Consider the following 14,641-nt stretch of genomic DNA (forward strand, 5'->3'; position numbering starts at 1 on the left):
ACGGGCTGAGTTTCGGAAGTTTCACGTTTGCTCTGTGTAGCGTCTGCTGGCATGGCAGCCCGCGCGTGTTGTTTCGTCGCGTGTGCGATAGATGGCGCGACGCGCGATGCAAATATGGCGATGCGCATGGAGTTCGCTGTGTTCTGGTCTATATAGAACAAGAATACATTTCATTGTCGCACGTTTGCCTTTCCTTGTCGCATTGACTGCGAAAGCAGTGAATCACGCATGACTAAATATTTTTTGCGCCTGTTCTTTTCCTCCGCCATTTGTTGCTCACCGCGGAAAATACGCGCAAGAAAGTATTAAGCCTTACGGCAAGCAACTGTACGAAATCATCCCTGGTGATTAAAAGATCACCTGAGCTGGGGATAAAAACATTACCCACATGAAGTATTTGAGCGAACCGACAATTCGTCCGGCGAGCTGTAATTGTGCGGACTAGCAGTAGCCTGGTAAAGTGCAAAAGTGAGAATTAATGTGAGTCCATTCAGGCGTAAATGTGAGGACTAATTGTTAGTTCATCGAGGTGCAACTATGGGGACCAACAGTTGCCCGGTAAGGCGTAAACGCGAGGAGAAAATGTTAGTCCATTGAGGTGCAACTCTAGAGACTAGCTGGTAGACACGGTGCTGTAAGTCCGTAAATGGATTAATGGTTCTGGAAGGGCCATTAGTCCCCAGTAGGACGAAACACGCACCACTTTAACACCACCTTACCTTACAGTGTACCAAGGAAAGATTCCTCAGCTTACGCCTCCGCCAGGTGCAGGTATATAGAGATCCTTTATCTGACCATGCTTTATGGCAATGAAGGCACTGCACAATTATTCAAACGCCATTTCGGTATCATCATCCAGCTACCTGCCTCAGAAAAGAGAGAAACCAGCGTGTGCAAATTTTTGGGATTCTTAGCTACAAAACGTATCTGCTAAACCACACTGATAGACGAAGCGAAAAAAAGTTACCCGTTCTCGCACACCACAACCGTGGATAAGACTTTATGCATATGTGGATAGTTGTTTTAGTGGAACAAAACAGTGCGAATGAACGACGCGATCACGCTGAGGACCATTTTTATCTCAGTAAAGGTCATGATATGTATGATGTACTTGCGCCTTTACGTATAACTCTTGGGTGCCTCAATTTTTTTTTTACTTTAAAGCTTCCTATTTGTTAGAGTATATGCATCTTCGAATGCTCTGTTGACGGTTGTCTTGTGTTTGTATGTACTGGAAATGGGGATACGTGCGTGTCCGCTTTCGTGGGGTACAACCGAAGGCAAAACAAACCTGAAGGGGGTGATGACCAACATTTTGCGATTTACTTGTATGACGCATGCGTTAGCAGCATCCCTAGCTAAAACAGGAACATTGAGCTTCAAAACGTACCTGCGCGCGATGCTGTGTGGTGACGAACAATTAAGACTATGGGAGGTCACGGTGTGCGTGGTGTTTATTGCGCGTGTCCTGAGTCTGCCTCTAGCTGCTCAGTCCGTGTTACACGGCGCGCACCGCGGTCAAAGCCTCTGCTGAGCTTCATAGTCAAGGTTGCCACGGGTCTCCTTCAGGGCTACGCAAAACAATAACAACAGAGCCACATTATCATACTTTCTCATGCCACCGCTGTGGAGGATGCGAGTAATTCGCTTACCCAACACGTTCAAACGGTCCGTACCCATAGTCGGCGTTATTTGCTTTGTAACAAGATAATAGCAAAGTCGCCGTAAAAAATGAGTGAAGTTTTCTCTGGTGCAGGTGGGAACTCTTGCCTTTCTCTCAGTCTGCTTAGCCAGTGCCATGGAAAAATACATAGCCAGTGGAAAATTCAAAATTTCACGCCAACCCTTGTTATCGTGGGTGTGCAAACTGAAAAAAAAGCAAAAAGAGTATTCTTGTGTTCTAAATAAAAATACATTTTTATTTAGAACGTACGTAATTAAAAAATCTGGCAAGCTTTTTCTGTCACACTCCCAAACGAAAACATTAGTTATACCTGAGGAATCTATTACTGTAACTAAACTCTTGAAGGCATACATTTCTTTGGATAAAATAAGGCTTCCGAAATAAATATGGCTGTTTGTAAATGCAAGCCACCCGCATGAAAGAATATACACTTGTTATAGAACTTATAGCTGGGATGCATCGGTACAAAGGACAAACATTCAGGACCGAAATGACACCACGGAAGACTGCCTCGCATGCAGGAAAACTCACTCTGTAAGAAGACGTGGACAGACTGACTTATTTAGCCGAAATGTTAAACGGTTTCGAAGCGTTCAAGCCGGCATTGAAAAAAACCATCTGTTCTGACACCCGCTTCTGTGTCGTTTATTGTAAACTAAAACAATGATCCACTTCAATCATTTTATGACCTGACCTTTCGAGATGAAGACCACTAAATTCGGAGAACATGTCTTTTTAAGCGTAGATAACTTATGAGTCATCTTGATGTGTGAAGCAGCACGGTGCAGTCGTGTAAATTATAAGTAGAAATAGATTGACCACACGCCTTCAGGACACCCAATCGTGTCAGTATAAGTGATTTCGTGACAACCATGTCCAGCTTTCTACTGCGCGTATGTCTCATGATGACGGCCGCCGGAACACTTACATATTCAAGTAAGTTATTCTGTCGCATTGCGGAATGACAGGCGCATTTTGATGGCTCCCTGGCTGTGGCATTACATTATCAAGTAAGCGCTCACTGGTGAAGTAGTAGAGCAGCGAAACCCTGATGCAGTCAATGAGGAGCGATGTCGTACAGTATACGGCTGCGCTTTTGAAAACATTCAGCAGTAAGTACTATGCATGATCAGTCCTCATTTGGAAGATCTGTCATAACTACGTGTCTTTGCTGACGTTAAGTGCAAAGACTGGGTGGTTTAAAACCATGCATCTCGAAGATTTCAAGCATAATTCATCAAGATCAACAACCATGGAATAAACAATGTGTTAGCTGCGTAGGTGGGCGCATTGCCTTGCCGACGCGTAGCGGGTATTTCGATAATTCACAAAAGTGTGATATATGGAATGGTGGCCACTTGCCCACTTTACTTGCAGTACACCTTCCAGGAGAGTTTAAATGGCCAGTACAACACGCACGGACGCTCCTCTCCTCGCGGCCGATAAGCCAAGGTGTCAAATGAATACTGAGACGATGCGAACGGGGCTCAATTATGCTATCGCCTTCCACTCGGGAAGGCAAATTTCAAGCGTCCTACATGCAATTTGTGGGGTCATTTTCAAGATTGAGTAAATTGCAATACTAAGGCATGCCTCGTCTGTATAATTTTAATGATATGGTACTATTTATTGCAAAATATCATTATGTATATGGCTGCTAGTGGCTGTCAAACTAAAAGTTCTAGTGTCTAGGAATGCGACCACAAAATCCCTGAGACAGCTAATCGGAGACTGGATATTTGTGCCTTTGCTTAACCCATTAGTGTGGTTGGCTCTCCTCCCTGAATATAGTGCTTAAACGTCGTCACAAGCAGTAGTTCACATAAAATCAAAGATCATGAGGTAACCTAGTTCACCAACTCCATATCACTTCCTTGACGTCAACGTGATACTCTTCATTTGCTCTGAATGTTCCATCAGCGTACCACGAAGGATGCTGACGTTATCGCCCGCGATTCCAAAGTCAAGTACGACGTCAGAAGGCTGTATGTTTTTGCAAAACGTGCTTGCCTATGTTTCCTGATTCCTGCCTCTCACATGATACGTATCTAGACGAGACTATCAGTGCTTCTACAATACGATTACGTTGTGTCGTCATGATACAGAGCGATCTCTCTGTCCGTATTTGTCTCATTTCAGCTGATGCGTGATCTGAGAGTATGGTTCTTGCTTTTCACATACCATTCGTCGCGTGCGTAACAACCGTGGCATATACGCCGCCATATGATCCTCCTGATGTGAAAGAAAGCGCTTCGACTGGGCCCTTTGCGTCCATCTTGTGTTCTTGTCCTTCCTCGCCCTCAGCAAACCGGCCATTCAACATCCACCAACAAGCCCACTTTAACACACTGGATGCCTCCATTAACGCTAACTGATCGTCAAGGAATTGTACAATAATGCTCAATTATTCTAAATTAGGAGGTACTTAAAACTACTCAACTGTCCAAATGTTTCGGTCCCTCTTGAACGGTTTTCAATTCAGTCAGATTGGAACAATGCCTTGAAACACCTGACCTTGTTTTACAGTGAAAGCTGATAGAAGATCTCAACAACAGCCGTTTTTGGTGCCCAAGTTCCGCTGCCGCCGGTGTCCGTAACCGCTATCACGCTAAATAGGAAAAAATAATAAGAAAAAAGTATTCTCGATGGAGCGGGTTTCCGACGGGGTCCTCTGTGTGGGAGCCCAGTATTCTACCGCAGTGCTTGAAACTCCTTTGCAAAAAAAAAAAAAAAACACGGTTGATCCCTCCGTCATAGAAATCGGAATAACACGAAAGTAAAGCGTGCCCTCACAGAAGTAACTGAATGTTTACTGTACATTCATGTAAGAGAGTTTGCACAATGTATATTGATGTCTAGCAGCTAATGGTGCTGTTTAACGTGTATGTACCCACTTTGATGATTGGTGGTACATATCCATCCCGACGACTAACGTACATGTTAAATGATTAAACAAACCCTTGTGGTAGCTGTAGTAGTTAACGGTGAAAGCGTAATCAGAGAACGAGGTGTGATAGCCAGAAGAGGGTCGCATATTGGACGCAGAACTTGGTCGCCATCCCGCGGCATGTTAAAATGTGATTGAACACCACGGGCGGACTAGAGGGAAACGCAAAGCGCGTCGTGCCGCCCCGGTTGCCCGGCCGCGATTTTTCTCGGGGCGAGCGCGTGAGCATGGAACGCGGTGTTACAGCCAGGTGAGGCAGGCGCGCGTCGCAGAGCTGTTTAAGGTGGCGGTCCCACTCCGGCGAACCCCCCTCCGCATTTTACGCATTGTTTGCAGACGCACTGTGCTCTCTGCGCTTGACAAATAAATATTAATTGTAATAATTCAGAAAGCTTATGATCTCCGCTTTCTAATGACACCTGGTGTTAATGCCTGTTCGGAAGCGTTACCTAATAGCAATGAAAATAATGTGAGCAACAAAAGGCATTTTCGTTGTACAAGCCTCCGTTGTACTGCCAGTACGGCGAAACTGTTGAACATAACAAGACCAAATTTACCGTGCCTTTAGAAGAAGTGCTATTCAAGGTTTCTATGAAGAGATATTAGCCATAAAGTAATTAGTAATTTATTTACGCTCCAATGAAAATGGGCGAAATATTAAACGTTTATGTGAGAATATCTTTTATAATTTTCAAAGCAGAACGATAATATTTAGTGGCTACGTAGACTACATTACACTTATTTTCCACGCGAAGTTGCTTTGTGTTCTGACGAAAACTTGATGAATTATTATTGTGTCAATGCGGCAGTTTATGGCTGTACTTGGTCACGCATTACCGATGAAGCGACAAAACTATACAAGCTGATACTGAGAACTTCTACATAATGAAGAAGCAAGGCCTTTTCTATGATTCTATGAAGAGAAAATTCCTTTATCTTTATTAGGGAACCTGCAAGACAGCAGTGAATTTACGTAATTTTCCTGCTGACCAGTCCCGTAGAAACTCGCTTTTTTTTTCTTTTAGACGCTAATTGCCAACGAGTATTGCACATTAGTAGATGCATATTGTGTCTTTTATCTACTTGTGCTCACTAACTTGACCACTCAGTGCTTCAAACAAAATATTTTCAATGAATCATAAGTCTCACAGGCGTTTTTTGGTGGTAGCTCCATCTATGAAATGAAACATCAAGTTGCTTTATGCGAGTTCAAGCGTTCGCCAAAAGTGGCGCAATTAAACATAATAAAACGGGTAGAACAGGCATGAATTATATCTCCAGGCCTCATAGTTTCCTTCACTAGCTAAGTCTAGTCGCCGCGCGTAACAAACGCCAACCGTAAAAGGAGGAGGGCTTAGTGATAAACCCTTTCCACTCGCCCCACGTCAGCAGGTGGGGCGGTCTCATCAAGCGGCAAATGGTTTCGGTATGCAGGAAGATTGCGCGTTCGTCACGCGTTCTAGTGTTCCCCGGCACGTCTTTAGTAATGTGCATCTCTTTGTGGTTCAGCTGCTCGTGTTTTGCGCGTTCCTTTGAGTGTTTTCGTGCCTGTGAGGTTCGAAATTGTGAAAGGAAGGACGCTGGCATGCCGTGTGAATGATACGTATGTAGCGCCGCTTCAAAGGGGACACGATGGTGAACGTATGAAAGCTTGTCATTGCCGGAATTTTCAAAGTATGCCTGTCGAGCACTGTGCCGACAACTTCCACTGACCAGTAGTGGTAAGTTGTACCCAATCAGGTAATTACATCCTAGTTGCAACGATGCGACAGAAGCGAGACTTTGTTGAAGATGCAGAACGTTCTAGTCAACGTGGCAGAATATTCAATGTACGGGACCCTGGAAAAGTTATATTGTGCTTTGTGAAAAGACGCACTCACTTCGGATAAGGCGATCACTGTCTTTGCCACTAATGAGCGCTACGGTGTCAGGAAACAGTTCGACTGAGGAGGACTACTCTACCTAGTGGGGATAACGCTGTTGCGCACTGCTACTTTGTCGTAAAGCGGCTTGCTGCGTAGCCAGAACTACTACTAATGATCGGATAACAACTAGTGCGTAGCAAAGTACAAGGCGGACAGTGCAATGTCTGGTCAACGAAGAATAACCTGACTTAGACGCACGTGAGAGTGGCCACATGAACAAAATAGTGCCGATACATATGCTACTGAAGAACATTTTGTTGAAAAACTTTCGCGGCAACCTAAATGGAAAACTTGTCGATGGTGCCTGTAAGTCAAAATAAAGGAAAAACCACAGCTTTCCACAACAAATAAGTGTATTCATGCTTTTATAGAACAAGCATAAATAAAAATTGGATTCTGTAAAAGCCTACATGACCGGTCATGTAAGCCCCCAAGGCGACCCTGTCCAGCTCTGACCCAGTGCAGCAACAAGCCCTCGTCGACCGTCGTGCCCGGGCGGCGGCAAGAGCCAATGGTCTTCCGGACTAGGAGGCCCACCCCCAATAGCGACTTATTTCTACCAATAAATGTTGTATTCTCTCCCTCCCAAGGAGGGGGGGGGGCGGGCACCCAGCCCCCTCGTGTGCACGCCTACGCTGGCCGATGTACCTATACTCAGTTTCATACAATATATGCAACGCTGTGGAAGCTATACAAGAAGTTCAGTCAGCAGCATGTGTGACTACGCGCGTCTTGCGCCTGGCTTTCATCGTTGTAAACGCTCGTGCGAGACGACCACGAACGCGCCTGCACAGCGTCGCGAAATGTTACAAATGAGAACAAAGAGACGAAAATAACGGGGTGTCTTGCCCTCGAACGCACAAACCATCTTGGTTTATTACTGTTCCCAAGAGAAAAAAAATTATGCCTCACATGGAAAAATCATTGTCTTCTTCCTCACGCAAACGCATTCATTGTCAGACGTCTCGCTGGCAGAAGCATGTGTTCTAGGAGGTTCTAACTCCGGTAATTAGTGGTAGTCATGTGTTCAACTGATCATCAAGATGTACTTTATTTTGGTAACCGTTTATTGCAGTTTGAGAGGATGAAATTTCGCAGATAACTCTCGAATTATAATTTGCTGAAATCTGTCTGTCCATTTTTTCCTCCTCCAATTGTAATAAGCAAAAGCACGCCCCCCCCCCCACACCCCCCCCCCCCCCACACACACACAAAAGACATGCGCTCGCGCGATGCTATAAAAGTCACTGGCACGGTCGCTAAAATGAACCAAAATGATTGTTTTAGTAGCGGCCGTGCAATTCCACTGAAACGCTGCGAAGCGTTGGATTGATGTTTTGTTCAATACTATTTCACTGAGGCACATTATATTATGTGAGTGAGTGCGTTAGTGAGAGCGTAGCGCGTGCGTGTGGGTGAGAGCGTGTGTGTGTGCGTGTGTAAGTGCACGCTGTTGTACGCACCAGTGTGCGTGTGTGTGCGTTTTTTTTCTTTTGTTCTCAAGCGATTGTATTTAGACGCTGCGCTGTCCTTTCTCAAGGGCTGCAATAGGAAGCGAGCGTTTGTCCTTACAAACTGGGCCACTTATCGTCATGTCGTTGAAACGACGCCAACAGTTGGCCCCGATTGTAGGTGAAAGACGCCGTCCGCGTTTGTGCTCCTTGCTTTTTGTCGGCCGATTACCGTCACCTAGAGCGACATATAACATATAAAACACGCGCGAGGCGACGCTGACCATACTTGCGCGCGCAATTTTCTCGCTTTCTGCAAACGTGGATGAGTGGCGTCGTCTGTTGTCGTTTTTCGAACTATTGGCAAGATGGTGGTAGTGGAACCGCCACCTTAAGGCGGAGCTCAATCCGGTGGTGGTGGTGGTGGTGGTGTGCGGCGTGACCACCCTTACTGCGCATACGCATACCCTCCCCACACACCTCCTCTCCACTCCCCTCACCATCCCCTCTCCCCTTCCCTCTCTCCACTCACCCTCTTCCCTTCCCCCTCTCCCTCTCCCCTCTCCCTCTCCATCTCCCCGCTCCCTCTCCATCTCCCCTCGCCCTCTCCCATCTCCTCGCCCTCTCCCATACCCCTCTCCACTTCCCCTCTCCCCTCCCCTTTTCCACTCTTCCTCTGAAACGCGGGCTAGATATGCCGAAATTCTCTCCTGCACAACGCCGTGATGAGCTCGAGCGCATGCGCGTCCCCTCCCCTTCTCTCTCCTCTCCTACGCTGCCCCCCTCTCGCCCGCCTGTCGACTGCGTTCCCCGCTCGCCCTATGAGAATTAACGGCCAGTTTAGATTGAACATACGACGCGCGTAGCGTCCCTCTTCGCGTTCCACGACGCGAGGTCGTAGCATAACCCAACGAACACCAACGGAACGCGATCGTGCAAGTGCTCCGGCTTCGCATCGGCTCATGGTCCCCTTTAGCGGGAGATGGTGTATTTGGTTTGTATTAGCGTGATGCTGAGCGAGGCCGACGCTTTTACGACGCTTGGGCAAAGGTCGCCACCTCGCGGTGTGTTAATGCATTGACAAAATTCAACTTCTATTGAAAACGCGCCGAATGGGACGGACGCGTAAACGCGTTGCAGGTGCTAGTCGCGGAGGCCACAGCAATGACGAATTACTTTACCTTACCACTCCCAGAGGTCAACACCACCCAGCCGACCGGGAGAGTGGTAGATATAAAAGGCGCGTTCGTAAAGCCTCCAGAGTCTGTGACCGTGGCGCAGTGCACCTGTGCTCCTGAGACGCTACCAAATTGTTCTACTACATCAACAATCCTTTCAATGCTGGGTTTGTCAATACAAAAAAAGGCAATGTCATCTGCATATGCTAAAACTTTAACTTCATTCTCTAGCAGTCTGTAACCGTGAATATTGTGTGACTGAATAATACGCAAGCACATCGGTTCTAAGTATAGAGAAAAAAGGAGCGGCGATATAGGACATCCCTGCTTAACAGAAGAGCTGATAGATATAGGCTGCGAGAGACGACCGTTCGCTATTAGGCGGGAAGAACAATTATTATAACAAACTATTCTAAGAGTTGAGGTTTGTGGTTTGGGTCATGGGGATCTACACCTGATCAGTTTGCCGGTATTGAGTGGCCTGTAGTGCCGCCAAAATATCTAGGTGTTCCACTAAGTGCACACAAGTCAAGCTCACACTACCGGAAAGATAGGGTGGCAGGCCTTGAGCGTTATGCTAAATCTTTCATACCACATAACCTTTCAATTCTCGGTAAAGCGGAAACGTGCAACAAGTTTTTGGCTACAAAACTTTTCTACGTACTACAAGTGCTGCATTGTGCTAGATCGCATATTCAGAGCTTTCACCGTAAATTTGCAACATTTATATGGTCATCAACATATGAATCCATGAGACGAGACAATCTATTCAGACCAGTTAGTGCAGGTGGGCTAGGTCTAGTACATCTGTAGGTGTGGCAAATTGTATCTCGCTACTTCTTTTTCGGCGACGTTTCTCACCCTATTATTCGAGCATTCTTGCAGGTAAATCTGGTAAATGTGCTGTCTGATCTAGTAGTTTCATCTGATTCTTCTCCACGACCACGTTTGTGGGGATATATGCGAGAAGTTTATTTATCTGTTCGTTTTGTCACAGTTAGGTTTTCAAATGAATATTTGTGCTGTGTATCCCGCAAACATCTTTACAGAGATTTAATAACGATGCTGTTTCCGCCACCGCTATATCGTGCAAAATACTTGGGACTGCCAGGACATGATGTCCTAGATCGAGTACGTAAAATGCCGCTGACACCATCGACAAAAACATTCTTTTTTAAATTACATTCAGAGACCTTGCCTGTGAAGACTTGGCTCCGATCAAGAGACATTTTTGTGTCGTCCGTAGATTGTCCTCTGTGTGATGTGCCAGAAACAATTGAACATTGTTTTATAGGCTGCAGAGATGCAATCTTATTTTGGGATGTGCTCCAACGAACTCTTCAAAAATATTTTGTGCTAAATTTCCATTCCGTGCGATATCTCTTGCCAGCGAGTTTTAATGACATACCATTCGACATGTTTCTTCTCATTGGAATGCATAGTCTGTGGAAGACGCGCATGTTGCAGAGAAACGCAGAGCCGATAGTTTCCTCAACAGCCCACTTCATTAGGTTGGTCACTCAGCTAAGAGATGTCTACGAGCAAATGGAATATCAACCAGAATGGTATACGGCATTGGTGAGGTGCTTATCCTTACCGCTGTTCTAGCATACAATTGGAAAGTCAGTTACGTGATGTATCCGCTATAGAGGTGATTGCGAATTCTGTAGTGCCTTCTGTTCGTCATTGTGTTGCGATAAGAGCATAATCAACATATTAGTTCTTTGTCTGTATTCAATTGCTTGCAAGTGCTATCCTATGTTGAATAAGTACCATGAAAGAAAAAAAGAAAAAAAAAGACCGTGGCGCAGTGGATAGCGTGCCCGGCATCTGTTGATGCGGACCGAGCGGTCGTGGGTTCGATGCCCGTTGGCGGTACCTTTTTTACTTTGCCATCTGATTGTGTATATTTTTTCGACGTCATTTCCGTGACGGAAATACGTCACGTGGATCCCGGCATAAAACACTTTCGTGTTAAAAGACCCTATACAGGCTCCATGTCGGGAAGGAATCACATTACCATATGTAATATAGCGTGGTAGAAGGGTAAAATAACAATCAGGCGTCACAAAACGTGAATTCTGTAACCAGACGTCCCAGAATGCGAATTGCGCATCGAGTGGGTCGTTGAAGGCTTGCAGCCTTATACAAAGGGCTCAGCCCTAGTGCTTCATCGTCATCAGGCACAGCATCAAAACAGTGCATATAACGCCTTTCAGATGTGTAGCGGGTGCCACGGTTCTCCGCAGAATGACGAACAATGGAATAGTGGGTGCTTCCCTCCTTCACGAAAATTATGATAATTTACAGCATAGTGAGTACCTCACAGTGTATTAAATGCGAAGCATTTCTTAGCGAACCTCGGGCACGTTGGCCGCTTCTATCTATCTATCTATCTATCTATCTATCTATCTATCTATCTATCTATCTATCTATCTATCTATCTATCTATCTATCTATCTATCTATCTAGCCGGCTACGTCCTGGCACTCTCCTGGTCGTCTCCATAATTGTAACATACCAAAATTGGCATAGCAGGGGATCAGTTTATGAAGAACACATTTCACTGGTCATGACATGAATAAGGCAAAATACCTGTCGCGTACGTCATGAAACCCTTTCTCTCAGTCACATGTGGCACATACCCGCATACCAGAATTGATGTTATGCGGGTGTGTGCCACCGGTATACAGTCCCGACCAACACAGTAACGGCGAACACACACATTGACACGAAAGGAAAGTGATAATAATAATAATAATAATAATAATAATAATAATAATAATAATAATAATAATAATAATAATAATAATAATAATAATAATAATAATAATAATAATAATAATAATAATTTTTGGGGTTTTATGCCCTAAAAGCGCGATATGATTATGGAAGATGCCATAGCGAAGGGCTCCGGAAGTTCTGACCATCTGGTATTCTTTAAAGTGCACCGAGATCACATAGTACACGGGCATCTAGCATTTTGCCTCCATCGAAATGCGACAGCCGCGGCCGAGATCGAACACGCGACCTTCAGGGAAGCAGCCCAGCACCATAACCGCAACACCACCGCGGCCGACGCAAGGAATGTGAGGGAACTGAAGACAGAACACCCCTGGAAGACGCTCAACTACCATCTACTCGTCCACGTGGTCCGCAACGTGAACTACGTGGATTACAAAAAAACCGGGGTGAATGCTTCCCTACAATAAACCTGCCGAGAGAACGAGGCCTCTCATCAATACCGGTGACTTCAACATTGACTTATCAAGACCCAACAATGCCTGGTCCTTTTACTGGTTGAAAGACGGCTTGGATGTAGACACGACCTCAAAAGACCTCGCTGCCATGTCCAGGACAGAAGGCATCATAGATCATTTCATCGTAACATGCATCTAGGACTTCCACCAGCTGCACTATACTTCGCACTTCACTACAATTAGACCCCTCGTAGCCGCGATCAAGAACGAATCCGATAACAAGTCCGGCCCAGATGCTGGTGCTCACTGATCACGGTGATGATGACCTTGCTCAAGAACTGTCAAGAACCCCTCCTACACATACAGACAGTTTCGTGAAACGTGCGTGCGTTCTCCGTCATAATGCACAAGTATAAGCATAACAACTGTAACGCGTCTGCATCAACTGCAGCTGTGACTGTATTGTACGTGCAGTGTGCCTGCGCGTGCCACTCGGCTGCATACCACATATCTAGAGAAACTTTCCTATATGAAGCTTAGCCCCTTCAAAGCGCCAAATTCGCATGGCGCATTTCAAGACGCTTACTATTACATTCCAAGAAAGAAAACGAAGGAATGTGTTGTTCTGCGTGAGTTTCAGTAAGTAATGTTAATTAGCCTGTAACTAATTATCTAATTATTCTGCCATTTGTCAGCTTCAACACTTGCATAAAAAGAATAAACTATTAGGCTGGAAAAGCACGCATGCCTTCATTTTTGGCTGTAAAAAATACCCTTGATGTTGGTCCTCGAACGCGGCCCGTCCAACGATCGTCTAACATGGTAGTGTCTCCAGCAAAGCTGTGCAAGCAAAGCTGTCCAGCAAAACATGTGTAAGCAAAAAGTGCAAAATGCAAAATATCATAGAAATATTCTTCTGCAACGAGAGTGTTGTAGATTGAAGTGCTCCGGCAAATAGACATGATTTAACGTCTCCCACATGATCCAACATTCCACATGTTCCTTCATTATTCCAAGCCGAACTTGTTTCATCGCAATATATTTTATTGCAAGCAAGGATGCCCCGCCTCTGAAATGGGCAAGGTTATGGTGGAAGCCACCTTTTTGCACCATGTTTATTAAAAAAGAGCGCGCTGATAATTAGTTCTTGTTGAGTTGCTTCAAACGATGCACTATAGGGTGAGTATTGAAACCTTTAAATGATTAACACGCTTCGGATAAATTGTCAGTTTCCGATCGGAACCTCGATTCACATTTACAGGGCTTCATTTTTTCTATCCACAACTGTACGATGCTTAGTACAATTGATTTCAACGGCTACTGTAGTGGAAAATACATATCCAAAGTGAAAGTGACTCTTGTTCGTGCGACTATAGATGATATAAACTGGCGTTCTATTATATAATTCTTGAAGTAAACATCAAACACATTCAAGACTGATTATAGAGAACGCACGCTTTTTGGGTGATGTTAGTCGATGTCTTCTTTCTCTTGCCCGAGCATATTAACGATGTTAACAAGCTCAGAAACCACGTCCTGTCAAGAAAGTTCATTGGCTTTCCAGAGAGGGCCTTTGCTCTCGTGGGCATCCCAACGCCAAATAGTCCGTGTCGGAGAAATTGCGGTGTCAGCGTCGTTGTTCGTGACCGAAATATCGGTGCTACTCATGTACAAAGATTCGAGATAGATGGCAACACATAAATAATAAAAATCGGTTCCAGTGGGATTTGAACCCAGGCTATCTCATGGTAATGATGAGGAGCACGCAGCGCAGAAGTGCAGAAGCACAGGCGAATATTATCAAAACTAGGCCATCTGCATGACAGCCAGTTGTTCTAACACAGAACCACTCCAGCGCTTCAAACTGGTTCAAACAAAAAAAAGACACGATTATGAATGTCGTATATTATGAGGAATATGCTTAATGGATGTCATTTTTCGTGGCAGAAGAGTAGAATCATTCCAGGCTTCAGGACGTGTATTGCGCAGCTAGTGTGTGGTAGGCCCACCTATTAAAAAGTGGTCGGGCATAATTATTCATCGCTGTCAGAAAAAGCATCAACAAAGTGCGGAGGTGTGCGTGTTGCCTTACGGACGTGTTGAGGGTATTTTGCCAATTCGCGAAAGGCAGAGTTACGGCGTACTCGGCACTTCACTACTGCACTTGCAGTAAACGCACCTTATAATTTGAAACGTCCAACAATACGCGCGCACACGTTCCGTTCCTTGCACCACGTTTGATGTGTCCACCGAGAA

General features: G+C 45.2%; 1 protein-coding gene across 2 annotated transcripts in view; it reads left to right on the forward strand.

The window, feature by feature from the left end:
• The first annotated feature begins 2,457 nt into the window (after window positions 1–2,457).
• Window positions 2,458–14,641, forward strand: part of LOC119401877 (uncharacterized) — a 61,392-nt gene continuing 49,208 nt past the window's right edge. For both annotated transcript variants that reach the window (XM_037668883.2, XM_037668885.2), the window contains exon 1: window positions 2,458–2,620. In XM_037668883.2, coding sequence (XP_037524811.1) covers window positions 2,557–2,620 — 64 coding nt within the window. In that variant the 5' untranslated portion in view covers window positions 2,458–2,556. The remainder of the gene's footprint in view (window positions 2,621–14,641) is intronic.

The sequence above is a fragment of the Rhipicephalus sanguineus genome, chromosome 8 (genome assembly GCF_013339695.2).
Source record: "Rhipicephalus sanguineus isolate Rsan-2018 chromosome 8, BIME_Rsan_1.4, whole genome shotgun sequence".
Lineage (NCBI taxonomy): Eukaryota > Metazoa > Arthropoda > Arachnida > Ixodida > Ixodidae > Rhipicephalus > Rhipicephalus sanguineus.